Source organism: Elgaria multicarinata, chromosome 7 (assembly GCF_023053635.1).
Source record: "Elgaria multicarinata webbii isolate HBS135686 ecotype San Diego chromosome 7, rElgMul1.1.pri, whole genome shotgun sequence".
NCBI classification, from domain to species: domain Eukaryota; kingdom Metazoa; phylum Chordata; class Lepidosauria; order Squamata; family Anguidae; genus Elgaria; species Elgaria multicarinata.
The window spans coordinates 79,155,430-79,175,474 of NC_086177.1; the positions used below are offsets into that span (position 1 = coordinate 79,155,430).

At 43.0% G+C, this 20,045-nt stretch overlaps 1 protein-coding gene across 1 annotated transcript in view; it reads right to left on the minus strand.

The window, feature by feature from the left end:
* ZNF704 (zinc finger protein 704) overlaps positions 1–4,813 on the minus strand; it is a 53,934-nt gene extending 49,121 nt beyond the window's left edge. The window contains exon 1 of the mRNA XM_063130881.1: positions 4,499–4,813. Coding sequence (XP_062986951.1) covers positions 4,499–4,813 — 315 coding nt within the window. The remainder of the gene's footprint in view (positions 1–4,498) is intronic.
* Between the last annotated feature and the right edge of the window lie 15,232 nt (positions 4,814–20,045).

A 20,045-nucleotide genomic window follows, 5' to 3' on the forward strand; every position in this document is an offset into this window, starting at 1 on the left:
ATACAACCTTCTGTTGCCAAACCAACGCAGACTACCTTTCAAGTTACATGAGACTTGAGCTAGTTTAGCAATGTAAAAAAGCAATGAGATAATAAAAATGCAAGTGACTAGTGCATCTTTTGCCACTTCTGTGCATATATGAACGGGCGCTTAGTTCCATTTAACTGCATCTTCCTTTGCTAACAGAAGCTGGCATACTTATATGAAGTTGTACTTTTATTTTCTCAGACCAACATGGCAACTACTTTCTGTTCCAGACTTTTCTTAATTCAGACAAACCTCCCAACCATGATTTTGAGGATTGGGAACATGGTATCGAGGCCTGCAGTCTTTCTCCTTACCGCTCCGTCTATTCGCAAGCAGGGTCTCTCTTCCAGCCTCAGGCTTCCTCTAGTCATAATTTGCTGTAATGTCTAAATTTTGGCAATGTGTTTTACTATTAACCCCCAAGCCATGGTTTGAAGTGGGTTATCATGTCATAGTTTAGATGCCACCACTAAGCCGCCTTGAGGCCCAGCATTGGGGGGGGGGGGGAAGTGGGATATAAATAAATATAATAATAAATGGTTTGACTGCTTCAGATATCAAAGCACATTATGATTAAGAAACTGTGCAGCAAATCAGTACTTGAGAGGGGAGGACACAGACCACAATAAGTTTTCAATCTTCCAAAGTATGGCCTGGAAGATAATGTCTGAATTGACACATTGTTTGGAATTGTCTTGACTTTTAAAGTACCAAGTAGCATGCATGCTCAGTCACTCAGAATACAGCTTTTATTAAAAGGTGTGAAGTGAATATTAAGAGAATATAAACATATCAAGGAAACTTTGTTGTAAGCAGTTTATAAGAAAACAGAACTTCCATGGAACAGGAAGTCTTCTCAACGGCTTCCTTCTCCCATGAAATAGAACTATAATCTTTTTCCTTATGCTGCATGTTTTTGTACAGAAATGGTTTTGTCATGCACAGTAAACTGCTTTGATATTGCTTATCTTAGCCAAGCTGAGTTTATTTGTGGCATCAGCAACAGGTTAGGGCTCTTCATATCACAAGTAACTTTTATATGTCAAGGATTTGGCAGCATCCATCTCAGTTATAAAAACATAATATACGCCCATCAATGCATGGGGGTCTTTGAGAGAAAACTTTATGAAGAATTCAAATAACCATAAATGATGTGGTTTCTCTCAACTTATCCTTTCACGCCTTTAACTGTGTTGCTCTGCACAAAGACAACATTTTCTGGATAAGCATTTGCACTACTATTTAGCAAAGTCTGAAAATGTGGCTAGTTTTCCACCTTTAATCAAGATGCACTGTTTGTGCAAACTTAGTGTGCGACCGCTGTAAAGAAGGCAAACTCTGTGTTAGGCATTATTAGAAAAGAAATTGAGAATAAAACTGCCAGTATCATATTGCCTTTATACAGATCTATGGTGCAAGCACACTTAAAATATTACAGAGCTGGAGAAAGTGCAGAAAAAGGTAACAAAAATTATTAAGTGGCTGGAGCGTCTCTCCTATGAGGTAAGGTTACAATAGGTGGGATTGTTTAGCCTGGAAAAAAGAAGGCTTAGGGCAGACAAAATTATACATGGTGTGGAGAATGTGGATAGGGAGACATTTTTCTCCCTCTCCCCTAATACCAGAACCCAGGGTCATCCCATGAAACTGATTAGTGGGAGATTCAGGACAACTAAAAGAAAGTACTTCTTCACACAGCACATAGTTAAATTATGGAATTTACTACCACAAGATGTGGGGATGGCCACCAATTTAGATGGCTTTAAAAGGGGGTTGAATAAATTCCTGGAGGAGAAGCTTATCAGTGGCTACTAGTTCTGATAGCTATGTGCTACCTCCAGTATTGTGAACCGCCCAGAGAGCTCTGGCTATTGGGCGGTATAGAAACATAATAAATAAATAAATAAATATCTGAGGCAATAAACCAATATGGAGCAGTTGCAGGGGAAACATGGGTGGGAGGGTGTTGTTGCACTGTGTCCTGCTTTATGGGTTCCTAGTCGACAGCTGGTTGTCCACTGTGTGAAGAGAGTGCTGGACTAGAAGGACCCTTGGTGTGATCCAACACGGCACTTCTTAAACTCACAAATTCTACCTCTTAGGTAGAATTCCCTCACTTATAATGACTTGAGCATACAAACTAGAATAATTTTTAAAAAAACATGCAGGCTGGCGAATGCTGGGCATTGTAGTACCTTTTTCTGTCTGAACACGCATAGGGTTGTGCCCTCAATGATCCATCTAGTTCAGTTTTTCAATACTGGCCAAACAACACCAAAAAAGAGGAATCTACAAGTTGGACACGATGGGGGGGGGGGAGGTTCAGAGCACAGGACATTAAAACAATAAAAACATTAATTAAAAAGACTCCTCCCATGCTCACAAAAGCAGCATGTAAGGGAAAAAAACCTGAACAGCACTTAGCAACTACCATAAGTCACCTTGTCTTTTTTAAAGGCATGTTTTTACCAAACAACAAAACATAACTACTGATGGAGCCAGATGGGCTTCCCTAGAATATAACGGCATTTCAGAGCACTGATGCCATGATTGAAAAGGCTTGTCTCGTCTGTTATAAAAAAAAACCTTGTTGAACAGGACCTCTGATACTCATTGAAGAGGAAACAGCCCTTGACAGTCTAATCTAATGCTTGCTTTCTCTGAAGTAAATTCCGCTGTGTTTGACACAATTTACTCCCAAATAAGTGTGCATAGAATTGCAACTTCAGTCACCCAAATTCTTAGGGCTGGATTAGACCTTTTAAAAGGAAAGAAGCAGTGTTCCAAACGGTGTAGAGGACCTCTTTCAGCCGATTCCATTTCAGAGAAGTTCGGGGGTTGGTGCATTCCAGTAGTTTGTGGGGCCAGAATACCAGCAGTTTGTGGGGCCAGAATACCAGCATATTTTAGTTTAAAGTTCTTACTGCCAGTAGCTAAACCTTAGAAGAGGCATTTCAACCTTTTAGAATTGGGGGTGGGTGGGGACTACACAAAATCTGGGAAACTGGTTGGTGAAAGGGGGCGGGGCCTTCTGATTTTCTGTAACCCTGCTGCAGACCAAGTCAGAATACCACACATGCTTGTTGCAGAAATGCTGCAGAGCCGTTTCTCTGTCCGTCACAGTCACACGCTTCTCCCCAGAGCAATAATTGTGCCTTAATTGCTTCACATTCTTTTCTAATGTAGCTGCCCATTATATTCTACTCTCACAGAGTCCTTTACAGATTCAGCCCCAGACACTTCGGCTGCAATAAATACACTAATCTGGGAATTAGCCCTATTGAACCCAATGGGACCTTCTGAGCAGGCAAGTGCACTAGACACTGTATATGGGATTTCGGTGTTGCTATCCCCATGGCTCCCTTCAGTGGAGGAGCTGTGCTGGCTGATGTCATTCTTACTCCTTCCCTTCCCTTTCTGGCATTTCCCTTGGCCTTATTAAGCTTCACCAGTATCCACCCTCCCCACCCCCGGGCTTCAGATGCATGCATTTCAAAGTCTTATGTACACCTTAGAACTAGCCATATTGACCATTATTTCCAGTGGTCATTCCACCATTGCCCTCTACTGTCAGAGGGCACTCCATTTTATGTCATTCATTGTAGTACAGCACACAAGGAATAATCCAACAATAAAAAGTTCTCCATTCGAGCACCACAGACTATGTTAATAGAGCTTGATTTCTTTTCTTTTTTAATTGTAAACAACAGCCATCTTTATTTACACTATGAGATAACTGTTTTGAGTTGGGGAATAAAATAGCTGAATGCCAACCCCCGCAGGGGCCTTAAACCAACGGATTATGCTACACCATTTTCATGTTTAAATCCATCTGAATATGCATCCCACCGATTTAAATTAAAAATAGATGCATTCTGCTCTTCCCCTGCCCCACCTTACAATACCATTGCTACTTGGGAAGAGAAATGGAAACACTGCACACGATGCCTTTTGTCACACCGCAACACGATCCTTCCCCACTGACAGCTAGGCTTCTCCCGCCCCACAACAACACGGCAAAGAGTTTGTGCGATTGGGGTCCACCAGGTTCTGCTGCCCAGCCTGGCAGGACAGACGGTTCTGCGGGTCTGTTAGCAACCTGAGACCGGAGTTGGTTTCCCGTGCCTTCAGCGTCACTCCGGGAAGGCACTCTGGGTATGCTCAGATGACCCCCTCCCTTTTGCATGATCTCATCGCCGTTCTCCCCAAGGCTGGGGCTGGATTGAGCCCTGCCTCAACTTCCAAGTGGTTGCCCTAGGAATGACCCCGCTGTCACAAACCAGCCCCGACAACGGAAGCGCCTCCACGCCGGCCCTCCGGAACGCAGCCCAGTGACAAGGGCCGGGACGTGTGGCACTGACCCACCCAAGCGCCCCCAACCTCCCCCCTTCGCCGTCCTCTGACGCCTGAGCCCTGTGGCGCCTTCGCCGGCGCTAGGGCTTTCCCCGCCCCACCGACAACGACCACGCACCTTGAGGTTTGCCCGGACGGCCGCGTGGCCCTTGCCCGGCCCGCCGAGGTCGGACAGGGGGCTGCCCAAGCCGGGCGCCTCCGCCTCGTCGGCGTCGTCTTCCTCCTCCACGTCGACCACCACGTCTTCCTCCTCGTCCTCTTCCTCGAGGGCGGCCGCCGAGCCCTCCCGCCGGGGCGGCCTCCAGGAGTTTTCGGGCTTCGGCGCACCGCGGGCGCCCGGCTCCGGGAAAGGCTGAGCGGCCGACGGCGGCCCCGCCGTGCTCAAGCGCCGGCTGCCCAGGCTGGAGCGCTTGGCCAGACGCCGCGCTTGCATGGCCGCGCCCAGCCCAGCTCAGTTTAGCGCGCCGCACCGCGAGCGGGCTCGGTTGGGTTGGGCTAGCCTGAGCTAAGGGGCGGCGGCGGCGGCGAGCGCTCTTGCAGCCGCTACGGCTCAGGCACTCACGGCAAGGCGGCAGAGGCGCGGCAGCCGCCGCTCGGAGCACAGGCGCTGGGCAGGAAGGCCGGGCGCAGCGCAGCCATCAGGGCAGCCTGCAGCCCAGGGCGAGCGGTTCGGGACGCTCTTCCCGCCGGCCCAGCGGCGCTGCCCAGCTGTTGGCGGGCGGGAGAGACGGCTGGACCGAGCCAGCCAGCGAGCGAGCGAGCAAGCGAGGGTCTTTAGCTAGCCTTTCCTTGCAGCTCGCTAGTCCCCAACCTCAAAACCCGGACTGGAGTCGCCTTCCTGCCGAATGCTCGTCGGCTGCGGATTCGCGTTCCGGCGGCGGAGGCGTCGCCGGAGGATCCGTGTTGCCGCTGCCTTGGGGCGTGTTCGCCCGCCCAGGCTTTCCCTCACCTCGCTGAAGTACTAGCAGACAGGCGGGCCCGGCAACAAGTGCTGATATCCGAGCTGGCGCGGAGCAGGACGTGGTTGCAAAGCCGGGACACGGCTGGAAGTGGGTAGGTCTCGCTGAAGTGAAGGGGGAAACCCTCGCCCGAGATGGGCGGGGAAAAGCATTGGTTGCATTCGAAGCCGAGATGCTCTTGCGGGAAAGGGTCTAGCGCAGTGGTAGAAGCCATGTACAAATCCACTGACCTAGGTGAACCAATGGCACTACCACATCTTTTCCCAACTTTGTGGCCTCCAGGGGTTTTGGACCACAACTCCCAGTATCCCTGACCATTGGCTTCAATGGCTTGCTGCCTGGGGATGATGGGAATGTTAGACCAACACATCAGGTTGGGAAAGGCCAGAGAAGGCAGTTTCCTGTGTTCCAGAAGTTTGCAACCCAGCTCTGCGCCTGCTAACTCAGAAGTAAGTGCTTCCCTATTCAAAGGAGATTCCTATGAAGTAAGTAAATGCATGTAGAATTGCATCTTAATAGCCCAATCCCATGCAAGTTTAGCTTTCCCTAAACCTATTGAAATTAATGGTTTTGAAATCAGTGGGTTTGGGCATGCCCTCAGATTTGTAAAGAAGCACAATACCTAAGAACTGATTTGTGCAGTTGTTTGAGAAACAAACATGAGCTGAGGCTAAAATGAAAAAGGTGAAGACAAGAAGTGTGTATTTGCAAACATGTTTGCCATTCACATACCTCCGGAAGTTGTGATTGGAGGCTGCTTGCTGCTGACTGTTATTTTAATAATTTATTTCATGTTGTTCCCCGCCTCGAACCAGAGGGAGAGGTAAGTAATTTTATTTATTTATTTATTTATTACATTTCTATACTGCCCAATAGCTGGAGCTCTCTGGGCGGTTCACAAAAATTAAAACCATTCAGAGTATAAAACAACAGTATAAAACCATAATATAAAATACAATACTTTATGCTCAACCAGATAAAAACAGCAGCAATGCAAAATTACATATTGAAAACACCAAGTTAAAATTTATTTATAGACTGTTAAAATGCCGGGAGATTAAACAGGTCTTCACCTGGCGTCTAAAGGCATATAATGTAGGTGCCAAGCAAACCTCCTTAGGGAGCTCATTCCACAGCCGGGGTGCCACAGCAGAGAAGGCCCTCCTCCTGGTAGCCACCTGCCTCACTTCCTTTGGCAGGGGCTCGCGAACAAGGACCCCTGAGGATGACCTTAGGGTCCGGGCAGGTACATATGGGAGGGGGGCCATATATAAAAATATTATATTTATAATATAAATATATTATTATTATTGAGTGGTTATACAGTGGCAATCACGGCTTTACCACTGTGTAATAAATGGAATAGCCATAAGTTTGCAGTCCTGAACTCATCTACCACAATGTATTCCAAATATTTGGTCAGGAGTGTGCTTTAATGCCACACAAACCAATATTTGGGGATAAGATCCACATTGCACCCATCACTAGCCCATTCTGATCAGGTGACTGAGAAAATTGCTGTTAGCCAAGAGACACATCTCTGAACTTAGCAGAAGCAGTGTTGGCATCTTAAGGCCTTCTTCTATGTGTTTTTACTTAAGCAGTAGAACACCAAAGCAAAAGTTTGGAAACAACTGTTACAGATGTTGTCTTGGTTTTGGGCTTTCAGCCCCTTGTGAACTCAAAAGCTAACATTAGCAGCGAGGAAACTTGTTTTATAAAGTCTTAGGAATCCTTCCTTTTGGAATAAAAAATCGACCACATGATTGTTCCTTCTTTCACTGATGACAGAAGCTCTTTTATCTGCTTGGAGCCTTATCAGTCTGTCACCTTCAAGACCAAACAAGTATGTTTGTTTCCTCTTAACTCCTTAATGTTCTCATTTATGTGTCACTTTTGACAAATGCCCTTACGTGGAAAATGAACAATATTGTTACTACTACTGGCAACCTCAGGTGATCATTGGTTAAGATGGCGCTGAATGTAAACATCAGTTCAAATCTCTAAGCAGCCATGAAGTAACTGAGAGGCCTTGAAGTACCTTTCGCACTATTTGTAAGGATAGGGTGGATTCAGATGCTTCGAAATCATTCATGTGGCGCACCCTTTGGACATAGTGATATGAACAAGGTAACATCTGGACCAGCATGACCACAGTTATAGGCGCAGTTTCTTAGCGGTGATTCCAGTGAGTATAGTGGCTGAAAGTTTTGCCACCATGTTTCCACAAATCACCTCAAGGGAGCCGTCCCTGTAAATATAGTCCACCCTGTAAGGCATTGTGGAGGATATTCCAGTGCATGGTCAAACCAAAGTGGCCTACTTTACAGTAGAGGTGGGCAATGTGTGGGCCGCATGTACCCCCCCCCGTGGCTCCTTTTATGCCCCCTACTGAATTTGTTGTGGCAGCAAAAACACAGCGATTTTGCAAGAAGTGTGTATTTGCAAACATGTTTGCCATTCAAACATGTCTTGTTTGCAAGCAGATTCATACTTCTTGGAGCCTCCCAAGAAGCAATGCTGCTCCCAGAAGTTGCTCACCCATTGCCTTACAGGATTGTTATGACAAGTGAGGTAGGGATTCTCAAACATTTCTAAAAGCGTCATCAGAATAGTAATTGTAACCCCAACAGTAGAAATAATACTGTTGTTAGGCAACAAAGACGGCTAGACACAGATTGCTGTTGATATCATATTATGTCACAAAGTTTTAATCTAGTAAGCCTTTGTAGTTACTGCTTTTTTCATATGTAAATTCATATTTAACAAAAAGTATTGGAGATTGAATTGCTTAAAAAAACAAAAACCCTCTTCATCATTTCACGGGGCATGCCCATGGCATTTCAAACAGGTTCAGGAGTCCTGTTCTAGTGAGTCATTACAATTAAACACTAACCTTGCTCTATATCCATCAGAGCTGGGAAATCTTGGAGAGTCTGGCATCTTGAAAAGAACTAAACCAAGCTCCTGCTAAGAATCCATTACAGGTTTTCCTTCAGACTGTTCCTCCTACCGGCAGAATGCAGTCTGTAAACATGTGTGGCTCTGTTAAAAAGCCAGCCTCTCATTGGTCGAACTACTTCAGGCCTCCACTAAGCTCACATCTGAGCTGTCAGTTACTTTTACAGTGTGCACTAGATTTTGGCGCCACAGCTGGGAGTGAGGTTTTTGTTCCATAACAAAAACATGAGCCTGAATGGCAGTGTGCAGAGAAAAGGAAGGCATCCACTTGGAGACTGCTTCAGTGCTGTCGACAAGGGAAGCTTAGGGCTTTCGGAGCATATATTTGGAATAATGCAACACGTTACGTTTGCATCCCCAGCCAAACCTCTTTATGGTATAAATGCATAATATTGAGGGGTACTAGTATGCAGTTGCATAACTAATTCTGTAACCACATGTGGAAATCGAGAACATTTAAATTAATCCTGTTGATTTGCAGCATTTTAAGAACAGTTTCATTTAATTAAAGATGATGACAATAGGATCTTGTTCATGACTGACAGTGAAATCCCATACATGTTTGCTTGGAAGTCAATCCTATTGAGGTTTGTGGAGCTTTGCAACCTCATTGCAGCCTGAAGCTGCACTTAACTTGGGAATAAGTCTTATTGGAAAAGCTGGGGCTTACTTCTAAAGTAACACCTTCAGGAGTGGGTTGTAGGTCCCAATTCACGTGACTTTTTTAAACAAACAAACAAACAAGAATACACTAGGAGGAATGCAGGATTCCTCTTTTCTCTGGATTGTGATGTGCTTAAGAGTTATGTTCCCATCTCTAAAATGGTCATATTTTTCCTCCTATGAGAAATGGTTATAACGGCTGGAACTGTTTAGCTTAGAAAAATGGGAGTAAGGGGAGACATGATAGAACTGTTCAAAATTATACATAGTGTGGAGAATGTGGATAGGCTCATAATACTAGAACCCAGAATCATCTGATGGTTGGTGGGAGATTCAGGACAGATAAAAGGAAGTACTTTTTCACACCGTGCATAGTTAAACAGTGGAATTCACTACCCAAGATGTAGTGATGACCATGAATTTGGATGGCTTTAAAAGGGGGTTGGATAAATTCCTGGAGAAGAAGGCTATCAATGGCTACTAGAAGTGATGGCTATGTGCTGCTTCCAGTATCACAGGCAGTATGCTTATGTTCCTCAGTTGCTGGGGAACACGAGCAGAGCATGTGCGGAGTGCTGTTGCATTCATGTCCTGCTTGTGGGTTTCCCATGGACAGCTGGTTGATGTGTAAACAGAATACTACACTAGATGGACCCATAGTCTGATCCAGCATGGCTCTTCTTATGTCCATATGTGCTTAATTCATTGATGATATAATCCATATCATTGTGGTTTGATTTTCTTGAGCTACTTGTTCTTCATATTTTCCTGCTTTCCAGTTATGGCACAGGTGTAGCCTAGATTGTGCCTTTTTATGGTTTTTGGATATCATGTGTGGGTGGTAGTGACTGGTAGTGGGGGTCTTCTTGTTGTTATTATTATTATTTACATTTATATCCCACCTTTTTTCCTCCAAGGAACCCAAGGTGGTGTACATAATTCTCCTCTCTATGTTATCCTCACAGTGGGTTGGCCAAATGGGGACTAGAACCCGGATCTCCCGACTCCCAGTCCAACACCTTAGCCACTACACCACACTGGCTGTCAGTACATGCAATAGCTTGATGAGAAGAAGTGTGTTTGTTTGTGTGTGTGTGTGTGTGTGTGAGAGAGAGAGAGAGAGAGAGAGAGAGAAGTCATGTTGGGCAAATCTTGTTTTAGTTTTAACACATAACTAACCGTTCTTAGCAACAGATTGTGGGTGGAGCAGAGGGCCCAATCCACATTACAGTGTATTATGCCCCAAAATTCCTGTTGGTCCTTCTGGAAAAAAAATCTATGGCAGATTCCATCCTTCTTGTGAGTGCATCTGAAAATGCTCTGAACAAGGGGGCTGCATAGGGACAGGGTTGTTGGATACCTCTGTGCGAAATTCTCGCAGGAGTGGCATGTCTGCCCAGCTGAAGATTGTGGGGCAGGGATGGGGGGGGGAGGCCCAATAGACTCCCTAAGGAACCCCTCATTCTGTGGGAGAAAATCAGTTGTATTCCTACTTCATTCTGGCAATCCAAATGGAAAGATAAATCATTAAAGTGTATCATAGGTTGCGATTTAGGTCAGTTAGCATACAACCCATCACACGATTTCCACAGAGATTTTGCAGATTTATTCCACTCTGAAGGCTCTAGGTTTTCCAGCTGGCATCTATTCACTTTGGAACACTGGTAGTTCACTGGCACACATCCATATAGCTGTAACTTTTGAATACAGCAAATTCTTTATTGTGATTCACAGAGAGTGGCTCTCTGGTTGCCTTTTAATCTCAGCCTGGTCATGGAGATTAGTTGATTTGAGCAATGCCAACTCACTAAGTGCAGCTGCTCCACTAAACTCAAAAGTTATTTGTGACAATGAATACATACAGCATTCTTAATTTGGCTTCCCTTAAAAAAGTAGTGATTTGGCCAATGTTAGAAATTTCATTGGCTGTGTTGTTTGATAATGTTTAACAATATCCTCCACTTGGATAGGTGATACTTATATAGAAATTGGGTATCTATCCCTTTTCATTGGTTATAATTGGACATTTCTATGCATCATATGGAAAAAAATATTCCATATGGCTCACATTATTACATTGTATTTCCCCATGGTAACAATTTTGCTGTGCAGTTTCCATGCTTCATCCCACAATGAAACTGTCTTACCAGGAGAAAGGTTCAATATAGGGCAATATATAATCTGCACATGACTTCATTCCCCCCCAACCCACCCACAGTTGATTACTGTAAATTTGGTGATTGGCAGCTGAGTGTGTGAACTGATGGGGAGATCTAAACATTCCATAAGGTGTTTGCTATCACATTTCTGCGACACAGATTTTCACTGTGGCTTGCCTCGAGGCAATACTTTGCCAGTCTTGGACTTGGCAAAGGACTGTGTTGATTACCTGAGCTATTCTAGTGATATTTCCATGAGAAACAATGGTTAGGTGAACTTCCTTAAGCCTTCTCAGTTGCTAGGAAAGACCTGAAAGGGAGGATGTTGTCTCTCCCCCACTCAAGTCCTAGAGCTTCTCTGCACCAGGCTTTTTATCCCAGAACTTTACCAGGGTTTCTGTTTCTGGTTTTTCTGCAGGATTAAAACTGGCTGTTTACACACACTTCTCCTCCCCTTCCTGGGGATTTAATTTCTCTGCAAGTTCTACATGTTTTGTTATGCAGCAAAACATGCCGTCATTTATCGCAGCGTGATAAAAACGCCCACTGAATGGGCATTTAGTCATTGTTTACTTCCTCTTCTCCCATGTGAAGAAAGGAAGTATTGTGGGACAGAAGTGTGGGGGAAGCAACAATAAGGAAATGCAATTTCCCTCCGGTCTGATGTCACCCAGTGTTTGAGCTACCTCAGTGCACAGCAGTGTAAGAGGAAAGAGGTAGTTAAATTGGGCGGGAGGATTATTAGCTCATAAGAGAAATGCAGCATAGCCTGATTTTGACATCCTATTGTCCGTAGCTAAGTCTGGCTCTAAAAATACCAGTTTTTGTCTGAAGTACTTAGTTTATGAATGTGAAAGTTTATGAAAGCTGTTGTAGTTGCATGGAAGAAGCTACACCACATTGGTAGCTTGAAGCCAAGTGCACAGATATTACAGTTTTAGCAGGAAGACATGGATTTCTAATATGGAACTGCTAGAAGAACTCTCTTCGCACATGAAAGAACTCACACAGGAGAGAAGCCATATAAATGTATGGAATGTGGGGAAAGCTTCGGCCGTAGTGGGACCTTGAGTAGACATCAAAGAACCCACACAGGGGAGAAACCATATAAATGTGTGGAGTGTGGGAAAAGCTTCAGTCATACGTTCACCCTTACTTTGCATCAAAGAATTCACAGAGGTGAAAAACCATTTCTGTGTACAAAGTGTGGAAAAAGCTTCTGTCAAAAGCCTAACCTTTATCAACATAAATGTATTCACAGAAGGCAGACACCACAGCAATGAATTTTAATGCTGTTGTTTTTAAGCTTTTTATGTTTTTAAACTTCGTATATTTGTTTTTAATGTTTACTGTTTTTAACTTTTGTAAACCGCCCAGAGAGCTTTGGCTATGGGGTGGTATATAAATGCAATAAATAAATAAATAAATAAATAAATAAGAATAATGTGGAGAAGATCTGAGATGGCTTTGGTGGGAAGGCTTCTCCAATCAGATTTAAAGGAGCAGTTTTTTTTTAAAGGCTCACTTTATAAATACTTGCTATCTTTAGAGGAAATATGCATCTACTTTTCATGATAGACATTAATATTTGTAAACCACCCAGAGAGCTTTGGCTATTGGGCGGTATAAAAATGTAATAAATAAATAAATAAATAAATATTTTTTAAAAAATACAAATACAGTTTAGCTCACTCATTGTCAGGAACTATAACAAAAGTCTTCTCTTATAAAAGTCCTGGAGAAACAAGGAAATCTGCTTAACAATGTGGTGGTTTTTTGAGATTTTAAATTGAAATTTGACTGCTCAGTTCTCAGTCCTAATCTCCATTAAGAAGTTAAAGTTCAGAACCTGAACTGGGTGAAATTCTATGTCTACATACACAAATGAGTACTAGCCTTTTCCATTTTTTCTTCCTTCACTCAAATAAACCTGAAATAATGTGTTAGTTTATATGTCTCCGTTTCATGATATTGAGCTGTTGTGCTTGGCATTTCAGCTGTAAATGGATAGTATGCCCCTGATGCCTTTTCCAGCATATTATAACTGGCTTTCCTGAAAACATTTCCATATTAGCTAGGCACTTAAGAGGACAATCCTATGTATGTTAAGACAGAAAACAGTCCTACAACTCCCAGCATTTCCCAGCTAACATGGCTAGCTGGGGAATGCTGAGAGTTGTAGGACTTTTTTCTATCTGAACATGCATAGGATTGCACCCTAATATAATATAAATAAGAAATATAATGCAGATCAAAAATATAATACAAATAAAAAGCAATTGACCATCAGTCATCATGAAAAAGATCAGGAGACATAATCAGTTCAAAAATCTTAGTCTAAAAACCCTTTGGAAAAGGGCTTCCTTTTTCTTTTATATGGCATTGAAATGCTAACAAAGATGAAGCAGGTTGAGCCTCCACAAGGAAGAAATGACACAGTCTTAGTGCTACTACCAAGGAGTAATCCTACCTAAGTAGACCCATTGAGATGAATGGAATTTGAGTTTGTCATTTCAGTTGGTTTACTCTAAGTAGGACTTAGGTTGGATTTTACCCAAGAAGATGCTGTCTCATGTCATCAACAAGCATACTTAAGACTGTGGGAGGACAGAGAGCTGGTCCTCCAAGGAAGACCTTGTGTATGGGTCCTTGATCAGACTTTATGGCTTTGGGTCTAAACCAGCTGGTAACCAACAGAGCAGTTGCCTCCCAATTCTTAACATCATGGCAGCAACATTCTAGACCTGTTGTGATTTTTGCTTAGAGCATTTTGATGTAAACTAATCTGGATGTTAGAAAAGCAATAATATCCATGGCTAGTTCTTCTGTTTACATAAGATACACCTAGATACAGCTAGGGCAGTTTATGTCTTAACCCAGTAGTATCTTTCATGATGATCTGCCCATCCTCCATGGTAAATAACAAAGGAATGCATAAACCTTCTGAAAGGTCTGTTCCTCTTTGTTTTAATCAGCATCCTTACCTATCTGAATCTAAATACGTTGTGGATTAAGCACCAATGTAAATCTTGATTAGTGTAGCTTCTCAAGTCTTAAAAAAAATCACCACAAGGCTGCCTTTGCATGTTGGCACAGCTAGATCAGCCTCTTGATTTGTCAGTGCCCCTGCCATGGTGTCAGCTTTGACAGTGATCACAGTTTAGGTGGAAAGAAGAGTGACCAAGATCAGCAACTTCCAAACAAGTAATCAGTGCTGTGAGAGTTGACCCCATCAATTATCTATGTGCATGAGGCCCTATTCAGATCCAGGTGGCTTGTTTATCCCATATAACATACTTGTGTGCTGGTGGGACCTGAACCAAAGCACAGTTCACACCCAGAAGCCTATGGGATCACAGATCAAATTTGTTGAATTAAAGGCACCACATCACACGGAAGGTAAATTTTACGTATTTGAACTTGTTTCTCACTCTATACCCACATAGCTACATTTGTCTCCTGTCTAAACAAAGCCTCACCATCTTCCAATTCCACACTTAAGTTTATTTATTGTATACATATTCCACTCTAACTCAGACTATTGTATGGTTCCCAAATAGTCTCCCATCTGGGCTTCTTACAATGCCAGACCTATTTAGTTTCAACCGTGGAACTGTATCTTGGACTAACCTTCAAGACCAACCTCTGGTTTTGTTGAACGCAGCTTCCCACACATAAACTCAAGAGCCAAATTCTAAATCACCCTCTTGCTTATCCCAGTTCTTCATAGAACCATCCCGTGAACTCACTAGAAAAAAAGGATGTAGATATGGCTGCATGCTAACACATCCTAGAAAGTCTGTATGATGTAAATTAAGAGGGTCAGGCAAACAACCTGTGTCTTTTTAGTACAGTGTTCCTGAGAATCAAAAGTAATAAATGGAGCAATACTTACTGTAGGTGTGAAGGAACCAGATGGAGATATTCTTTTCAGAATTCTCCAGTACACCAGGTTGGGGAAGGCTGCTTTAGAACGTTATAATACAGATGCTCAATGCAGAAGAGGAGGTTGGTTTCTTGCCAGGTTCATCTCACTGTGCAAGCTCCAAGAATTTGCTGCTGGTCATTTTTCCCCCCTACAAAGTGCCTAGTGTATTTATTAAAAGGGTATAAGAGTTTAGAGCTTCGCCAGTACAATAAAACGTTTATTTGGGAGTGCCAAACAGATGGCAGACACTTTGGCACAATCAGAATGAACACAAAACAAGGCTCTTCAACTGCTTGTTCATGCAATCACACAGCAGAGTATTAAAGAATACCAACTAAATTACTACAACTCTTTGGTTAGAAGATACTCATAGATGTGGCTGGTAAAGCTGAACTTTTTTTAAGTCCTTAAAAAAATTATCTGTTACCTCAAATGTTTGCATACCATAGTCTGATCAACATGAGCATACTATGCACTCTTTATGTGGTTTGTTTCTTTGCTTAGATCTTAATAAAAATGTGCTGATTCCCATGTCAAAATAACTCTTATAAACTGAAAAAACATAATTACAAAAATATGAAGATCGGATTTTTTGTTGTTTATTCCTTGTATATATAAGCTTAAATAGAGGGCTTGCAGTAGCCCAACAAATGTTTGAATGTTTTTCTTTGACTGATACCATATCCAAGTATCATGTTTTTGGGCTTGCTACAAACTTGTAACTTCCCGATTAGACTTCTGCAATGCGCTCTATGTGGGGCTGCCCTTGAAGACGACTCGGAAGTTGCAGCTAGTGCAAAATGCAGCAGCTAGACTGCTGGCGGGTACATCTTACAGAGATCACATAACACCAGTCTTAAAGGAATTGCACTGGCTGCCTATACGCTTACGGTCGGAATTCAAGGTGTTGGTAGTGACGTTTAAAGCCCTAAATAGCTTGGGACCTCGATACTTGAGGGAGCGCCTCTCCTTATATATGCCTGCCCAAGACTTGAGATCTGTTGGAGGAGCCCTTCTCCGCATCCCACCAGCACAACACATTCACTATGATGGGACAAGGGAGAGGGCTTTCTCTGTTGTGGCATCCTGACTGTGGAATGCCCTCCCCTTGGAGGCCCGACTGGCACCAACGCTCGTTTTATTCCGGCGCCAAGTGAAAACATGGTTTTTTAACAAAGCCTTTAATGGTTAAATTCACTAAGATGAAACATTGTTTTAAGTGTCTTAAGTGTTTTACTGCTTTTAAATTATATATTGTTTTAACATGGTTTATGGTTTAATTTGTTTTTAGCTGTGTATGTTTACTGTTTTATACTGTATGCTTTTATCTGTACGCTGCCCTGATAACTTGATGATGTAGGGCAGGATAGAAATGTTTTAAATAAATAAATAAATAAACATGGTTGACATCTCCATTTCCCACCTCCCATAAAATGCTTTGTCTGTTTTGAAATTTAGAGCATTGATGGTTGATCTTTAGCTTCTTTTCATTACATATGTTTACATTTCTGGCTGCCTGATTAGTATTTTTGGCTGCCTGATTAGTATTTACGTGCCAGATGTGGCAGTATGCACGTATCTATTAAATTACACAGGAGTGACAGATGCCCTTTAGACGTTGTTAGGATCTAATATCAGTTTTTCTATGCCTTCTGGGGGCCTACGCCATCTACTCATATATGCTAATCCTATCAGCAGCACACACTTCCACTATCCTGGGATCTCAATAAATATGGTGCTGGTCTACCACATCCACAGAAGTAAAATGTCCATGGGATGTGTGTTGGAGAATAACATGGTAGATTGTACAGTCAATTTTGGCTCCTCAGAACTTCAGTGGCCTGTTCAGATGACACGCTAAGCCATGGTTAGTCCGCTAATCCTTTTGCCACAAATAGTTAGTGAGCATGTTTAAACTGTGGTTATGTAGCCACCATGGTTAGGAATGGTTCACATGACGTGCTAAGTCATGGTTCAATGACACACTAAGCCATAATATTTAGTTCAAAATGCTTAATCAATATGGCTTAGCGTGTCATCTGAACAGGGTCAGTGCTTTTCATAACTGGACAAAGTGAACCTTTTGGCCATGTCCCCCTTTAAAATATTTGCTCCAGGATACCCTTCCCCTTTTCCAGTACTTCATTTCTAAAATGAGATGTACTACTCACCAAGGTTATGTGCAAAGCCGCTCACAGGCCTGGAAATCCTTTTGCTTAATCCCTGACAAGGGAGAATGAGGGGGAGCAGAGTTGCTCAGTAGTGTAGGTGAGGCATTCTCTATGTGCTCAGAAGCACTTTGTTTTTCCTTTGCATGATCCAGGAGATGAATTCTGGGGGTTGAAAATAGGGTCAAGATCTGAGATGGGCAATTTGTGGCCCTCCAGATGTTATTGGACTGCAACCTATCATCTAACAACCTCTGGAGGACCACAAGTTTCCCATTCGTGGTCTTGATATAAACCGTTGTGAGCTTTGGCTCAAATTAAGTCCTGTCCCTTGCCAAACTGACCAGCACCATAGATGGTCTCCTGCAATTTGTTGTTTCAGGTGGAAAATTTATTTATTTATATATTTATTGCATTTATATACTGCCCCATAGCCGAAGCTCTCTGGGCGGTTTACAAAAGTTAAAAACAGAAAAGGAAAAGGAGGCTGCATGTAGAGCAAAAGAATGAGACAATAGCATGTACTTTAAGGACTTGGCAAATTGCTCCCCACAAGTTCAGTTAACCTACAAACAATTACTGCTAGTCCTGATAGCTATATATGCCTCTCAGTACTAGTTTCCTGGGAACATGAATGAGAGGGGTCTATTACATGCCTGTTCTGCATCTGGGACTCTTCTAGGCATATTTCCAAAAACAGGATGCTAGACCAAATAGGCTTTTGGTGTGATCCAGCATGGTTCTTTTTAAGAGCTCACACACTTTCAGAAGCAAGTAAATGGCCTAGTTTATACAACACACCAGGCTTGGTGGTTGTTTAACCCATGATGAGAAGCAGTGCGTGCCAGGTGACATTTTGAATATGCAACCCCCGATCTGGGGATTGCTGTGTTGTGTGAATCCAGCTGCCATGGGTTATTTGAGGGTTAAACAACCCTTGCATAACCTACTACAAACTGAGGATTATGTGAATGTTGTTTAACCGTCAAATAGCACATAGTGGCCGGGTTGGAGGTTGCATATTCAAAATGTCGCCTGGCACACATTGCAGCAGGGTTAAACAAGTCCCAATAAGCCCAATGTCCCAGGCAAACTGGATCAATGTTTTGAAATTTAGAAGTAAATATGTTTCTTGTCCTCCTAAAATGTCATTTTAGTAGTGTGGCAACTAAATTAACTCAGAGATATGGGAGAATTTGCCATGTTGGCTAAAAGCTAGTTATAGCATTCACAGATACTTGTTAATTCATCGATTCCAAATTAAGTATGCATATAAAAACACACAACACTGTGTTTTGTTGCTTCCCTGAGTTTTAAAGAACATTTCACTCAAATGATTATACAACAAAGTAATTTGATTGCATTTGAGTAACAGTGCCTGCAATTACAATATACTTGCTGTTTATAGGTGCAGTTTTATTTTATATATGCAAGTCAAGTATGAATAGATAGGTTTATAACAGTTGATTTTAGGATTATGTTTAATTAAGTCTAATTGACATTCCAACGTGTATCTACTTTTGAGCAAAAATACTGTTGATTAGTGCTAGAAATCACTTAACATCTACTTACAGTGAGATTATTCCACTGCCTTTCGTTAGCCTACACCAGTGTAATGGAAAATTGAATCCTATCCAAGATGCTGTACATAATTAAGAAAACATAAAATTACTTCAAACACATTTTAAAATGTATTAATGCTTATATGACATGGCCCCATGTCCCACATTAGCAGAAATATTTGGATTTAGGTCTGTGGAAAAGCCCAGCTGGTTTTGGCCTGTTGACTTTCATTTGACTAGGCAAATTACTGGGTTGCTGACAGTGAATAGTGTTTTTAAATGACTGTGCACAATACTTATTCTATTTCATATACTTGAATTTTTTTATCACCTTTTCTAATCTTCAGAGAGCAGGAAACTCTCCCCCTTCTTTCTGAATCTCTCTTAGTGTCTCATTTGAGAAGAGGCAAATAGCAGAGTTTCCTGGTGACTGGGGAAGGGGATGCTTGACAGCATCGCTTTGCCGCTCGTTCCTTCGCAGTTGCGGGATGAGAGCGGCAAATCCCCATGGCTGGAGGGAGTGCGGGCTTTCTGGGCAGCGCTGGTGGCCATTCAGCTCATCGGTCCTGCCCTCTGCCCGGCCTTCCCATACGTTCCCCCGACCTACCATGGGGCTTGATATGCCCCCGGAACGCCACCAGCGTTGTTGCGATGCAAGGACACCACCGACAGATGAGCAAAGAAGATGGTGAGCTCAGATTAGAGGAAAAAGTTATGGTAAATCAGTAACTTTTAAGTGCACAGTTTTGGGGCAGAAAGCCCATGTTGGGTGTGAGTTGGCGACTGCATTGTATAAACGCTGCAGCACCACTGCGCAGACACCATGGGGTATACAGAGCCCTTAGCAAACCCAGTCCTCCAGATGAGGAGCTTGGGTCACGTCTGTAGCTGAAGTATAACACTGTGCCATTCCTCTCCTGTCCCTTACTGAAAGTAAGAGTTGATGCATGTTTGTGCTGATTGAAAGACCATATGATACCACTGCAGGAGAGAGATGGGGGTTTACCCCCTTTCTGCCTCCAGTCCTTCCCTACAAGAGGGGGCACAATGGGTCCTCCACCACGTTGGGGCTGAAGGAATTTCCAACAGAAGCTGTCACCAAGCTCTGTGTCAGGGGCGCAAAACTTGTGGCCCAGCAGATGTTGTTGGGTCTGCAACTCCCATTATCCCCCTATCATTGGCTATCCTGATGGGAATTGTACTCCAAAAACATGTGGAGGGCCACATATTGCTCACCCCTGCTCTATAACTTCCAGAATGGTCGA